Genomic DNA, 14,074 nt, shown 5'->3' on the forward strand with positions numbered 1-14,074 from the left:
GCTAAACTCCAAATGGAATAAACTTTACTAACAATAGAATTGTATTGCTTGTGTAGTAAGGGTCTTGAGAGCTATGCCATTTACAGGCATAATTTTGTTTTACCATGCTAAATAACATAGTTATGCCAACAAACCTTTAAATGCATTCTAAACCTTTCAGGGTTTTATAGGTATCCTAATGAGTGTAGGAGTAGTATTTTCCCTTATGTTCTATAGACCTTATAACAGATCATAGGATGGTATCTCTTTCCTAATAATTTGCATCAGCACATCTTGGAGAGAAACTTTGTACCCAAGGACTAATTCAAGATAAGAAAAGAATCCCTAAGGAAAACAAAATGCAGTAGGTGAGAAAGTAAGCACACTAGGCTAATAAGTCATTCTGCTCAGAGCTGGTGCTAAATGGGAGCAAGACTAGACCTACAGAAAAGGATAGATTTTCACAGAAAGCAGAAATGACAGTGACTTAAGGTACTCTGAAAAGTTTTATGCTTATAGCTGTTCTGTAGGAATAAATTATGAATTTCTGAGACCTTTTTAATTTTTCTTTATGCATTGGCATTACTTTGTCAACTGTAGCTGAGTTTCTTGTGATTTATAAAAACACAAGTCCCTATATTTTTATGGGAGATCTTTAACAGAAATAGTATACCAAGGTTTGTCCCAGTGGTTCCTGTGTAAATCACTGTAATACTTCGGGAGAAGAAGAAATGCCTAGCTGCATCCATGCCTGGCAGTCACTAGAAGGTGCCTTAGATCTACTTCTTATTGAGAGCTGTTTAGGAGGAACTAGCAAGAACTACTGTGAGAGTAAGCTTACAGACACTCCCATACACACTGAATTTTGCTTTTATGTAGGTTAGCAGGAAGTGCCACATTCACACACCTCTGTTGTCTGGAAATCGCACGCATGAATATGGAATATTGGTGGTAGAAGTTACATAGTGCCTTGGCAGGATAGGAGCCTTCCAGTTAGTCATTCATCATAAAGTAGTGTGTGTACTATACTTCCACTAAACAATACAACTCTTAATAAGGTAAGATAATGCAAATGGTTAGAATGTCTCTTGAGGAGAAAGCACTCCATATCTTGCACTCAGTGCTACCTCACAGACTTCAGAAGTTCATTCTGCTCCTGGACTGCCTATGCTATTGTACAGCAAGTGGGTGAAAACGGAATATGTGGCAAGTGTGTCCTGGCATGCAGGGACACCGAGAAAGAGGACTGACAGCCACAATGATGGAACATCAGCTCTTAGAGGAGTTCTGCAGTTACAACGGCTACCACGAATGTATCAAGAGAAGATTGTACAGGAGTTAGAGGGGTGCAGAGACTTTATTTCTCTAAAGACTTCTGACGGAACCACTGCCAAATATTGCATCCCATTTCGATGTTCATTATTGGAAAAGAAAGTTAAGGAAAATTCTGGAAAGAGTTCAGAATAGAGCTATGAGAAATTGTTTTGAGGCTTAGAATAAGAAATCAAAGTACTTATTTAAATCTGAGCCAAAATGTAATTTGACCCTGCTTTATACACTAAAAACACACAGTGAAAATATTTTGGATAATAGATAAAAGGGACCTAATAAAATAGGTTACAGTAAGATCCAGTGAATTGAAGCTAAAGCTCAACAAATTCAGACTAGGATTAAGCCACTACTTTTGAACAAAGAGCGCTAACTTTTGGAGGAAGTACTTGTAGTCCAGTAAAGATATTCTGTCACATGAAATCTTTAAAGCCAAATTTATGCAGGTTTTTCCTTTGGAAGAAGTATTTGTAGTCCAGTAAGAGATTCTATCACACGAAATCTTTAAAGCCAAATTTATGCATGTTTTTCAAAGACACTCCCAGGCTCAAAACAGAAGTTCCATAATGCATGGTGAAGAAACTACTGGGCAAGGTTCTTTGATCTGTGCAATGCAGGAGCTCGGTCTAGAAGACCATAGTATTCCCTGCTGTCTTTAATTGTTGAGGTGCATTATGACAAGCTTAACATGTATTTACATGTTTCCATCTAATTAACGGAATGTAACAGTGCATTTATAGAAAGACAATTCAACTACTTTTAGATACTACTGTACCTTTAATTTATTAGCTTTTGTTAAAAGCATGTAACAATCTAGAGGATATAAAGTATAATTTACAAAAATATAATTCTTGGTTATTTTATTTTTAGTATTCCAACATATTACTATATAGTATGTGTTATTTGGAGAATATGTTTAACAACCTGAAATTATCCAGCAAACCAAAAGTGTGGGATATTACATATGTCTTTTGTTGAACAAATTATATATTAGGGAAGGGTAACCAAAAATGGCTATATTAACATACTGTTTATATGAAAGTTTATGCAGTGCACTATACTTGCATCCTGAAGAAAATACACATTTTAAGCCCTTTATTACAGCATTTTTCAATATAAATATGCAGATTAAGAGTACGAGTGTTTTAGGCAAAAAGTTTTGATCTGTGTATAAAAGTGATATTCAAAAATAAGCCTGCCTTTGCAAGTTCACTTCCCATCTTCTTGGTTAACTGAAGAGATTAAATAGTCAGAAAAATAACATATAAAAACATATTTTAGTCCTTTGATTATGGAAAACTTTACATTTAAATTTCTCACTAAACACCAGGTGTCTTGGCTAGCTCAGTTAAGAAGATATTTGTAAAAGTGTTGTATTCCTGGAGGATGAATATGAAAGACAAATGATGACAGTAAGTCATATCCTTCCAGGTGAGCACGTGTATCGGTTTAGTCTCTCCGTGTGCTTTCTGTAGAGGAATTTTAGGCTTGCCTTCGTTCATCAACACAAGTGGGTTAATTTCCCATTTACAGCTTTCCCAGTGTAGTTGGGCAGGATGTGTGGGTCTCATTAAAGATGTATGAGCTTATCGGCAGCCACAAGTTTCAACCGACATATTGGGATATACCTTTAAAACAACGTTTTTGTTCTCATCTAAGAACAGGACACTGAGTGAGCTCATTTTGTCAGGAACACAGCAGGGTTCTGGGATGCCAGGAATGATTCCTACTGCTTTTACGATGCTCTGGATTGTAGCATGGTTTGATGGCCGGACAATCTGGAACAGAGAAGGAAATAGTTATAGTTTCATTTATGACCAGTCATTTTCCCAGTTGGACTTGGAAAATGACAGCAATTATGGTTTTTTCTTTCTCAAAAAAGTGAAAATATGTGATTGAGTCACAGGGCCAGGCAGCATAGTCAGTCCCTCACACTTCCAGCTGTCCTGTGCAGAGTGTATCCAACAAATATTTTCTGTTCCTTATGCTGCCTTCATAAATACCAGAGGAGGGCATTGGTGGCACAGCCAGCAGTCAGTAGCCTGAAGAAAGAATGTCCCTGACTACACCTACCTGATGCTGGAAGCAGGCAAGCAGGAGAAAAGGACTAAGGTGGGACACGCTTGTTAGTCATAAGATGTTTTCTTTTGTTGTCTTAACCTCTTGTCTGACTTGGAAAATGGGCTACTGTAAGTATTTCCAAAATAGCTATTCCAATGTTCCAGTAGTATTTCTGCTTGTGTATGCTACTCTGGAATGAGTTACTTCTTCCCAGAATAATTCCTCTCTTTTAAAAGAGCAGAAGTGCTCCAGGAGTAGTGTCCATGGCGGTGGTTAGTTTAGAATAGTCAAACAACCTGACACAGCCTTTCTGATCATAACCCCATGACAAGCAAGTACTGCATACCTGTAGTCTTTGCCTGCTTCCCTCTGCCTTCCTCACCAGGCTTCCCACCTCTCCTGCCCCGAGCTAGCCTAGGGGGGGAAGGTGACAAAAGGCTGGGAGGGCAGAAAAAGTATGAAGTGAGGATTCAGAGCAGCTTTACATCTATCTACCGTTCAAAGTACTGAGCCACAATTATATTTCTACTATTTTTTTTTGATGCAGTAAACAACACAAGGAAAAATATTTGAAAAAAGGAGGCAGCCATTAGGTGTAACAGCAGTAAGAATAAGAAAAGGAAAAGGTTAAGATATGTAAATAGTATACTGTTTAGCAGTTAAATGTAACTGGGTTTTTTTAGCCTTTTTTCACAAGCTATGCTTGACCCTTGCAGTCTAAGCAACTGAATAGTACTAAACAGTTTTCACCACTTCTGTTGCTTGAAGTACATGCAGTCAAGCACAGGTTTACTGGTGACGAAGTGACAGCCTTTCTTTGTCATTGCCTCAGCATAGCATGGAATGCATGTGCTCCAGTTACGTGATGCAATAGTATTGCATGCAACCCACCACTGAAGCTGAAGCTTCAGTAACTCCTTTTCAGTTGTCATGCTTGAATATTATCCCAACAAATGAGTACAGTAACAGTAGTAAAACTGTGTTAGTCACATAACTCTTTTTGCTACAGTTTCATCAGTTTTCTGGACAGATCTGGTATATGTGACACATGAAATCTTTCATCACTATTGGTACATAGCTGTCTGTTGGGTGGCAAATGACATCTGTGGGACAAGAAGTAGGGACTTTGCACACCTCCACATGGAAGCAGATACTTTAAGTGAGCAGAATTAATGTCTCCTATATCTTCTCTACATTTCAAATAATAATATATGCAAAACATCATTTTTCATTTCAACAAGAAAAGTTACGTAGTCCATTGGTATAACAAAGGATCTATTTTTTAGAATGATTCAGTTTTGATACATTTACTTTAAGTGTAACATATCAGCAAATGAGATCCAAACCTTAATTGCTATTAAGGCTTTCAGATGTTCCTTAACTAAAGCGACTTCATTTGAGCCATTACAAGGAGAAACTGTGAAATCCGTCCTTGATCCTTTGGGGCTTCAAGACAGCATCCCTATAGCCAAGTCCCAACAAGTGGAATAACTAAGTCCCAATAGTGGAAAGTGCCTTTCTGTAATTAGCATATGTTGGCATAATTAGCAACGGCTTGCTCTCTCATGCCACCCTTCATCTTTAGATTTCAAAGCTGTCCACAAAGAAGCAGCAATGAATTAGTCTCACAGCTGCTATGTGAAGTAGAAATAAGCTTCTACCTGCATCGGCCATGTCAGCAAATCTGGATAGCAAGAGACAGAAGTAGCTTTCATGTGTTTAAGCAACTGCAGAGTTTAGAAATTCAAAGAACTAGAGCTACTAGAATCAAGTTCTTATTTTAACCTTTATGAAAAACCTCCTGAAGTGTTCTTGGCACCTTTATTATTTTCTGTTGGTATTTGAAATGGTCACAGATACTAACGTGCTACTGAAATGGGATTTTTTTGACCTCATGCAGTGGATAGCCATCATTGCCCTCAGTGCAGTTACTGACTTACAGGACTCCTGGGTATGAACCTGCAGAAGATCCTACTAGGACCTTCTCCATCTGTGCAGTCTCTAATATCTGCAAGGAATAAATAGATGTGAGCAAAGTGTAGCGTGAGCAGTTGTCTACCAAGACAACAGCACTAATTAGGTTTCCAATGCCTGCAAGTGTATACACTATGCACAAAAATGCTTATAGAGAAAAATGCTTATTATGGGCTATTACTCTGTACAGAATCTGGCTGCCTGAGCCCTACATCCACAGCAGACCCAGACAGCACACATATCCCAAACCAAGCCAGCCTCCAAATCTTCCAGCCCTTCTGGAAACCTGGCATAAGTGTTCAGTGATCACAGGCCAGGTTACACATTAGCCTTTGTACTGACGTGTTAAAGTGGAAAGCTTGAAACAGTCAGTTGGATGCCCAGTAGTGATAGCACTGAGCAAGTACTAATGTTTTAAATGCTGGCTGCTAAGTTATATACAGCAGGCCGAGTTCTGCTCATACTTAACCTTGAGGACAATCCTAGTTCAGGAACATTTTCAGCATCAGAAAATGGAAGGATGGTGATGTAGCCAAAAAGCAATTGAACAGCAGGTTTGAAGTACTTTAGACCCTCCCCTTCTGCCTGGCTTACACCCCTTTTAAAGTCTGTTTTATCATGAATTTGCCCCTGAAATACCACCATACCCCCCCATCTTAATAAGCAATACTTCTTAGCTCCAGGAAAGTTTTGTTTTCAGGTTTGAATTAAACTCTCAAAATGAAACTCATGAACTGGTACACTTAAAAGGATGAAATCAAGAGAATTCTAACTACTGTAGATCAGGGAAAGGATCTGCTTCCACCTGCTTCTACCACATGTAGGACTAGTATTTATTTGGCAAATGCAGCAGTGCAGCCAGCCATTTTTAACCATATAAGCTAGTCTTCCCCCTCACACTTCAGGGAATAAGAACTTCAGCAGTAAAGTAGGTGAACTTGCTATGACAAGATTTGTACCAGAGATGTTTTGTATCTAGATTAAGAATTGCAGTTATTAGAGTAGATATGCAGAATGATGTACTAATACTTTAAAAAACGTAATCATACAATGTGATGATTCTCAGCCTGCCAGGTATAGAAGTGTAATTCTCTCTCCACAGTTCTAAAAGAGTAGCTTGGAAACAAGGAATCTGTTGTCCATCACAGGTTGACTGTGTAGATCAAGTCTTCATGAATAGCCTTAATGTGGCCTTTGATTTAGGAGTGCCAACATCCTATGCATGTTTTCCTGACTTAGGGTATATATGAAAGAACAAAAGCTGTTTCTCCTTCTGTAATATCTGGCAATTTTTATGCTCTGACCTGAAGCTTCATTCCTGCTGATGTCCTAATTATCTCTGTTCATTTGGAAACAGTCATTTAAAAAATTTACAACTGTGAATCTGCCTCTATTTTTTTTTCCCCTCTTAAAAATACAAAGCTAACAAAAAGTAGACCTCTTCCAGATCAAACCAAATCAGAGTGTGTCAAACCAAAAATCCCCAGATCTATGTATCTGTGATTTAGTTTTAAATTTCTCTGGGTTTTAAATTTTTGTTTGGTTTTTTTGGCACCAAGATGCTACTGCAGCCACGTTAATTTATCTAGAAAACGAGTATCATAATGACAACTAAAGTGGTTGTTTTTGATTTACAAAGGAATCTTTATTATAAAGCTAATAATATTTCTGGATAAGACATTAAATAAGTCAGCAATATAAGCTTATTTAACTATTCCAGGGAGAAACGGATCCACTCTCTTTTGGTTCTGTCAGCTTTGGAGTCATGTTGTTTTGCGCACAAGAAGCCAGATATATTAAATGTATCTTCTGGTTTGGGGTTTTTTTTTTGCTTTGGTATGTATGAATGGTGTATTAGGCTGTGGGTCTATGGCAGAGGACCCATATTCTCAGGCTGTGTTTTGTTTTGGTTAAGTTAAACAGTGATTGTGTTGCATGATCTCTTTATACTATAACAAAAAAGTGAAGTTGTATGTGAGTCTGTGCAAGCTTTATTTTTTACCAGATCTTGTATATATCTTATGTATACATGGTTCAGCGTCAGCCAGCTACACAAGAACGCGTGGTCAGATTTTTACGCCCTACCCAGATGTTTGGATTTCCACTATTCCTGGGCTTAAACTAGCCTGCATATCTACTCCTCCTGAAGTCATACTGCTTATTTCAACACAAACTTACATCAGTCTCCCTGTATGTAAAGCAGGGCAGATTCCCATCTCAAGGCTTCAAAATTCTCTACTGTGAGACACTATCCATTATTTATGTGCCTAATGACCACATGCAAATTGTCAGTAGAATAAAGAATCAGGCCATTTGTAGGCAGACTTACAAAACAATTAAAATTTCTAAACAGCCAGGTGGTGCAGTGCTTCAAATCCTCCCCTCCCTCATTACTTGAAAGCTCTAAAAAATGCCAATAATTCCTGTGTTACGTAAGATTGTCAAAATTTCTACTTCTTGCCATAGAGCAAGTGAGTGAGAGTGGGCCAAAGAGAAATTTGATTGGAGCAGGAGTTCATCTTTGCCTCTCTTTAGCATATTTCACACCACTTCCATAGGAGGGATTCAGTACGCTAGCTTTAGAATATTACAGACAGCTATGTGGCATTTCCAGCCACATAAGATAAATCAACTTTTTTTGTACCAGCAGGATTATCATAATTTTAAGAATTTAGTAAATTAAAAAAGGACCAGAGAATTTTGAGACACCAATATCAGCTTAACCAACATTCTTATTTTCAAAGTGACGAGCAGTTTTTTAAAGTTAAAAATACCTCAGTGTCACTACTCTGCATTTTTCTCCTAAGTTATTACCAGTGGAATTCAGACATACTCTGATACAGTAGCTTCTTTTATTAGTAGTATATAATATTTTACACTTCTGCTACCACAACAGAGTAGTTTGATGATTTAGTGTGTGTAACCATATTTTAATGAACTGCGTAAATCTTTATGTTATGGTTTCAAGATGCAAGATGAGAAATTGCAAGATAAACCTGAGACATTCTTCTTTTTCTTCAGATTACGTTTATCTTTTTGCACTCTGATGAAAAATTGATGGAAATTATATTGCTAAAATTATTCAGGCTGAACAAGGCAACAGAACACAATGAAAAAGGTAAAAATCTAAAGGAAAATCTAACTAAAGAAGTAGTTGGATAGGCAGAACAGTAGATCTACTGTTTGCAAGCTAACAACAGCAAAAAGACATACTACCTTGGGCATTGGAAATTCACATGCCCCTGCACAGTAGTAGGCATCAAATGATTTGGGAGATATGATCCATTCATTCCAGCCAATGTCAGCAAAGTCAACTTTCATGTATCTTCTTGAACAAATCCTTGGCTCATTCCATTGTTTTCGCCTTGCTTTCTTCATTGTTTTCTCATCGAAATTTAGCACCTGAGACTTCATAAGGGTTTCTGTATTTTCTTGCCCTTTTCTCCTTCGGTCTTTGCGTGAGGCTTTTGGTTTCAAGGACTTGTAGGCACTCTCCCATATGTCATGTTTGTTGTATTTATTGTTGTTATAATCTACTTCTGGCAACTCATTGTTCTGAACAGAGCTAGAGAGGTAGGTATCCCTTCTCACTCGGGTATCAGTAGAAGCATTAGGGGATAGATTAAGGTCTCCATCGTTGGAAGGGAATGGATCATAACGCTGTAGAGTGACTGCCACACTGTTAGGTTCAGAGATTGCAAGATCATTGGCATAAACTAGTATATAAGGTAAATGACTGGCAACGTGTTCAGGGAAGCCCTGGTGTTTCTCCCTGGAATCAAGCTCAGCGCAGAGAATGAGCTCTCCAGCCCGTTTTGATTCTTTTATGATGTGTGAAACGTCCTTTGCATGCCAAGCCACTCGCCTTTGAAGAAACACAGTGATGTTCCCTTTCACTAGTCCATAGGCAGAATTCTGGTGAATGCTTTGGAAAATGAGGTTGAGCTGCAGGATCGGAGGCAGTTGAAGGAGGCGACAGGATGAGTTTTTGGACCGCTTACAAAACACTTCCTGGTGCTGAGGGCGTTTGTCAGCATAGAAGTGAAAAGTGGCAGCAAGGATCATCTCTGAATCCTGCATGGATGTCAGATTGAAGCAGTACAGGGGCTTCTGGGCCAAGAGTTCTGCAAGAGAGCAGAGAAAACATGGATAAATATCTGAGACCAAAAATGGTAGTCAAACTCTTATTCCTATAAAAGTGGGTTAACAAGTTTTCCTTTTCACTTACCTACTTCAAATCAGTTAGTATAGTGAGCTTGTCACTTCAGCTTAAAACTATCGTGAATAAGAGGAGGAAAAACCCCTAACAATATTTAATGGCAATATTACAGTAACATTGGGACTGTCCAACATACTGGGCACCTTTTGTATACACAAGGGATAAAACTCTTCCCAGGGATTTTCATTTTCAGACTGCCTTCCATTTCAGGCAGGTAAGAAAAGCAGTTTTTGCTTCTATTTTATTTATAACAGAGTCAAGTTCAGAGAAGCTATCAGATTTGCCCGTGGCAGAGCTCGGATTGGTACCTTACTCAGTATACTAGCTGAAAACCAGGTTTACAGTTAATATTCAAGATGGTCTAATCTAAAGCTGACTGTAGAGATTCCTGAAAGATCTCTGGGTGCTAACTGCTTGGGCAATAGCATATGAAATTCATCATCTGTAAACAGTGCACAAGAGACATTTCACAAGGGGGCTGGAAGCAAGCAGTGCGACACGTTTTGAGGGCTGTTACTCTTAGGAGCAATCCTCCTTTCCAGTAGGCATCATGTAGGAGCTTTGTTTAAAGCTCTGTGAAACCTACTTTGTTTCTAAGACTTGTGTTTTGATATGCTTGAAGTTAGTGACAACTGCTCTTGAATAGGAGCTGACTCTTAAAATTCAAACTCTGTTTGTTATAGCTTCTTTTTAGCTAGTTGAACAATTTGCACTCAGGTGACATCTCTACCCTCTGCTGAAGGAAGATGAGCAATTTTACACTAATAACCGTTTACCTTGTGTTTATTCAAACAGTAGAAACCTTTCTTAGTGTGTTAAAATCCAGAACCAAAAGACCATGCCTTCACAGTCTGTCATTGTGAAAAGTTGCCTAAGAGTGTCCAGGAAAGTGGTGGCAGAACCAAGAAGTGATTCCTGCTCTCACAAGCTCAGACTGGTCCTAAGAACGCATCAAAGGGATACAGAGGGTAAGTTTGCATCTTTAGTTACTCAAGTGGACAAACCCTCTGGCAGTCCTTCTTGACATACCTGGAAATTCTCTGGCAGCAGGGAGGAAAAAACCCAAAACCAAGCTAAAAATGACAAACCTAATGGGCAGTCTTTGCAGAAACACTTAGGTTTCATTTATTTTCTACTGTCTGCCAAGGTCTTTGCTTCATTTAGCACAGAGGATGGATGATGTTCAGGGAATGAGCCTGAGCTGCAAGAGTCAATTTATGGGGAAGTTTCATGGCTGAGGCAGCAGCCTGCTGCCATGAAGTCTAATTCCCCCTAATCTCAGCAACCTAGGTGAAGTGGGACAATAACTTAATATTTCATATTTGGTCATAAAGCACTTGCGACTTGACTGTGTAAGTAGCTTCAGTCAATTGGTGCTGTTTTCTAAAGCTACAAAGTTCCCTGAAAACCAGAATGCACCTAAAGAAAAAAAGAACTTGAGAAATTAGTTCATAGACTCTCTCTCAGCTCCTTGTCAGAGGTGAGCTGAGAGGTGATCAGATGTTAGTGAAGTACTCTTCCTGAAGTGGTAAGTACTGTTAGAGAAACATGAAGAAGTTGTGTTTGGACCATGTGCAAATAGCACATGCATATATGCAGCAGGTGCCTCACACTGAATAGGAGAAATACTACGGATTCAGTAATCCAAAACCCTGTAAGGGATATGTAGGATGGCAATACAATTGTGTAGTTGAGGAGACCTGAATAATGGATATGACAAAGGAAAAAACTAAGTCTGGACTGACATTTTGCACCTCTGGAGCCCTCGTTTTGACAACTAACGCTGATGCTCAAGTGCCTCCTAACAGCTTTAAGTTGCACTGTAGGAGCAGAAGGTTACAGATTTTCCGAAAGGTACATGTTTCAACAAAAATGAAGTCAGTCCATTGCTTGGGATAATGAAAAGGAAATGATTGTACCCGTAGTCTGTTTTGCTTATCTCAATAGGATCAGAATTATCATCCGTATTTTATAAAGAACAGACATTCCACATGTCTTCTTAGAAGAACATGCCTATTTCTTCTTTCAGAAGAAAACACTAGAATTTCTTGGAGGAGATAAAGAAAAGCATACTGCCAGATAAGGTTCTTCTCTCCTCCTTCATCCTGTGTCATTCCATGGTTCATTACGGACTGTTCATCTCTAGGTTGATGAATTACAAAGAAATACAATTTATTGTCATAACAAAGGAACACTGCAGGGGAGCGTCTACTTTCATGCTATGTTACTGGAGAGGGATCCAGTAGACAAGGTGCACAGATGGGACACAGGAGATGGGTGTTTTGGACATAGGTGTGCTTTATTTCCATTGTGTGGAAAGATAAGTTACTTCCAGGCATCTCTGCCTTGGTTTTACGATCTGACAGATAAGCAAAATAATATTGATTTGTAATTGTTCGGTACAGTCCATCTGTGGGTAGAAAATGCTGCTATTTTAGTGTTTTAAACCAGAATTTAAACCACTTGGATGCAAGTAACCTGTTCAGCTGATTAAGTGAAAAAATGAAGAACAGAATATAAGGCATCCTTGCATTCTTCCCAGATCACTCTTGTGGTCCAGGACCTTACTTGTGTAGCAGCCAGTATCAGCTGCTCAGTTCATAGAAAAATTAGAGTGACAGCAGAAGGTCATGTAATAACCATCCAGGGTGGAAGTTCCTCCCTACCCCTGTTAGTTAGCAGCTGCTCACTAATAACAATTTATTTCTCTCCCAAATGCCTGCAATTGCTTTATATCCTAACTTCTAGATTTCTAGACATTTTCATTAGCCATTTACGCTTCCATGGGATCTCCTCCTTGAGTAAGCTTACTTTTTAATATTACATTTGACATAGGATAGATATTAAGTTGAGGTGCACTAGAGAATATGAGTTATTGTGTGGTGCTATAGTAACCATTCCCTGAAACACTGTATGCTGCATAGTATTCTGTACCTGAGACTTTTAAGTGTAGGAGAAATAGACTGAAACTCACAAAAGCAAATTTTGAATTCAGCTATCAGATGTGCCTATGAAAAAATGAATATTTCTGGCAATGTAAAAACAGTTGTATTGTAGAAATTGATAGAATCCTTATTTTAAGAGCTAACATCTAAGTTAGAGTCTGCAAGAGTTAACCAGAGAAGGAAGACATTTTGCGGAAAAGATATTTGGGTTTCCTTGGCAAAGGATAATAAATTTAAAGAGTAGTAACTGCGCAAACCTCCTCTTTCTTATTTTGAAGTACGACTGGGAGAATAAAGTGCAGTTTTGACAGAGTATTTACGCCTTTCCACCCTCATAGCCACGCCAGGTAAAGCTGGGGCGGGGGAGGCCGGGGCTCTGTCCTCTCGGGTCTGGGCGGCGCAGCGAGCGCGGTCCCCGGCAGCCCGAGGCGGTCCGGCAGGGGGCGCTCTTCCCAGCAGAAGCTCGCGAGCCCGCGGGGGGAGCCGGGGGAGCGGGGCCCCGCGGGAGCGCTCGGTGCCGGCGCTGTGCTCCGAGCGCCCCTGGTAAGCTCTGCCGCCCCGGGGCGACGCGCGCTGCGGACAGCGCTCCTCCGGCCGGTAGTCCGCGTCCGCAGCGGCGGGCGCTTTCCGAAGGGAGGCGGGTACCGTGTCGCAGACTCTCTGGCGGGAGGGGAGGCAGCCGGCGGAGGTGGGAAGGCGCCCGCCGAGCGGAGGGGAGACACCGTGTCCGTGTAGTTAGCAAGGGTCCCCCCCGTATCCACCCGGCGTGACACCCCGCGCGGTCACGGGCAGCCTCGGAGCAAACCCGTCACTTCAAAGCGAAAGAAGAGCGAGGGGGCCCCGGCGGTGTCCCCCGCGCCCGGCCCGTCTTACCCGGCCTGGCTTTGAAGCTGCGGACCGTGTTGCCGTCGCCGGCCCGGCTCCCCTCCCGGTTGTACTTCTCGTAGAGCTTAAGCATGTGGACAGCTACCATGTCCTGAACGACGCTGCCCAGCGCAGGGGGCGGCGAAGAGCGCCAGCGGGGGTGGCCGCCGGGCGAGGACGAGCCCCGGGCGGCCGGGCTGCCGGCGCCCTCCCCCGCCGGCGAGCGGCAGCCCCCGTGGCCCAGGGCCCACAGCAGGAGGCAGCAGGTCAGGCGGCTGGCCATTGGCAGGGTGCTGCGGGGCGGCCGGGCGCGGGGCGGCGGCGGCGCGGTCGCTGCCTGCGTCTGGGTCTCCCGGTCGGCCCTGTCGCACCGGGGCGAGGGGGCGGCGGGGCCTGGGAGGGAGGAGGGAGGAAGGGAGGGTGGGGGCGGCCCCCCCCCCCCCCCCCCCCCCCAGCAGCCGCTGATGCCGCCTCCGCCGGGCCAATCCCCGGGCCCGGGGGTGAGGAGCTGCGGCCCGGAGGCGGCGGAGCGGGGCTGCGGAGCGGGGGCAGCGCCGGGAGTCCGGGTGCAGGGGGAACTCGCGGGAGGGGACGGCGCGTTCCTCCAGCGTGGGGCTTCCCCGGTCGTTAAAGCGCAACGGGGAAAGGACCTGAATTCATTAGCGCACGGCGGCTGGCTGGAGGCGTGTGCGACCGCCGCCGC

The 14,074-nt window shown here is 41.9% G+C and overlaps 2 protein-coding genes across 4 annotated transcripts in view; one reads left to right on the plus strand and one right to left on the minus strand.

Annotated features, from left to right (window-relative positions):
- Window positions 1–2,132: 2,132 nt before the first annotated feature.
- On the minus strand, window positions 2,133–13,654 carry GDF10 (growth differentiation factor 10). The gene is made up of 3 exons (XM_075423348.1): window positions 13,381–13,654; window positions 8,560–9,467; window positions 2,133–3,086 (listed from the first exon to the last, which is right to left on the minus strand). Exons 1-3 carry the CDS (start codon window positions 13,652–13,654, stop codon window positions 2,895–2,897), a joined length of 1,374 nt encoding a protein of 457 aa, XP_075279463.1. The 3' UTR covers window positions 2,133–2,894.
- The window catches only part of MAPK8 (mitogen-activated protein kinase 8), a 332,992-nt gene continuing 331,886 nt past the window's right edge, over window positions 12,969–14,074 (plus strand). For 2 of the 3 annotated variants that reach the window (XM_075423352.1, XM_075423353.1), the window contains exon 1: window positions 13,549–13,637. The gene's annotated coding sequence lies outside the window, so the exon portion shown is untranslated. Of the gene's footprint in view, window positions 13,051–13,548; window positions 13,638–14,074 lie in introns of those variants that run through there. The other variant, XM_075423354.1, reaches the window with a different exon arrangement.

The sequence above is a fragment of the Opisthocomus hoazin genome, chromosome 6, assembly GCF_030867145.1.
Source record: "Opisthocomus hoazin isolate bOpiHoa1 chromosome 6, bOpiHoa1.hap1, whole genome shotgun sequence".
NCBI classification, from domain to species: Eukaryota; Metazoa; Chordata; class Aves; order Opisthocomiformes; family Opisthocomidae; genus Opisthocomus; species Opisthocomus hoazin.

Coding starts and splice junctions, on each gene's coding strand:
- GDF10 (XM_075423348.1), bottom strand. CDS start 13,654: ATGGCCAGCCGCCTGACCTGCTGCCTCCTGCTGTGGGCCCTGGGCCAC. Junction 9,468..13,380: donor CAGCTTCAAAGCCAGGCCGG/GTAAGACGGGCC, acceptor GCTCTCTTGCAG/AACTCTTGGCCCAGAAGCCC. Junction 3,087..8,559: donor GTGAATTTCCAATGCCCAAG/GTAGTATGTCTT, acceptor TCTCTGTTCCAG/ATTGTCCGGCCATCAAACCA.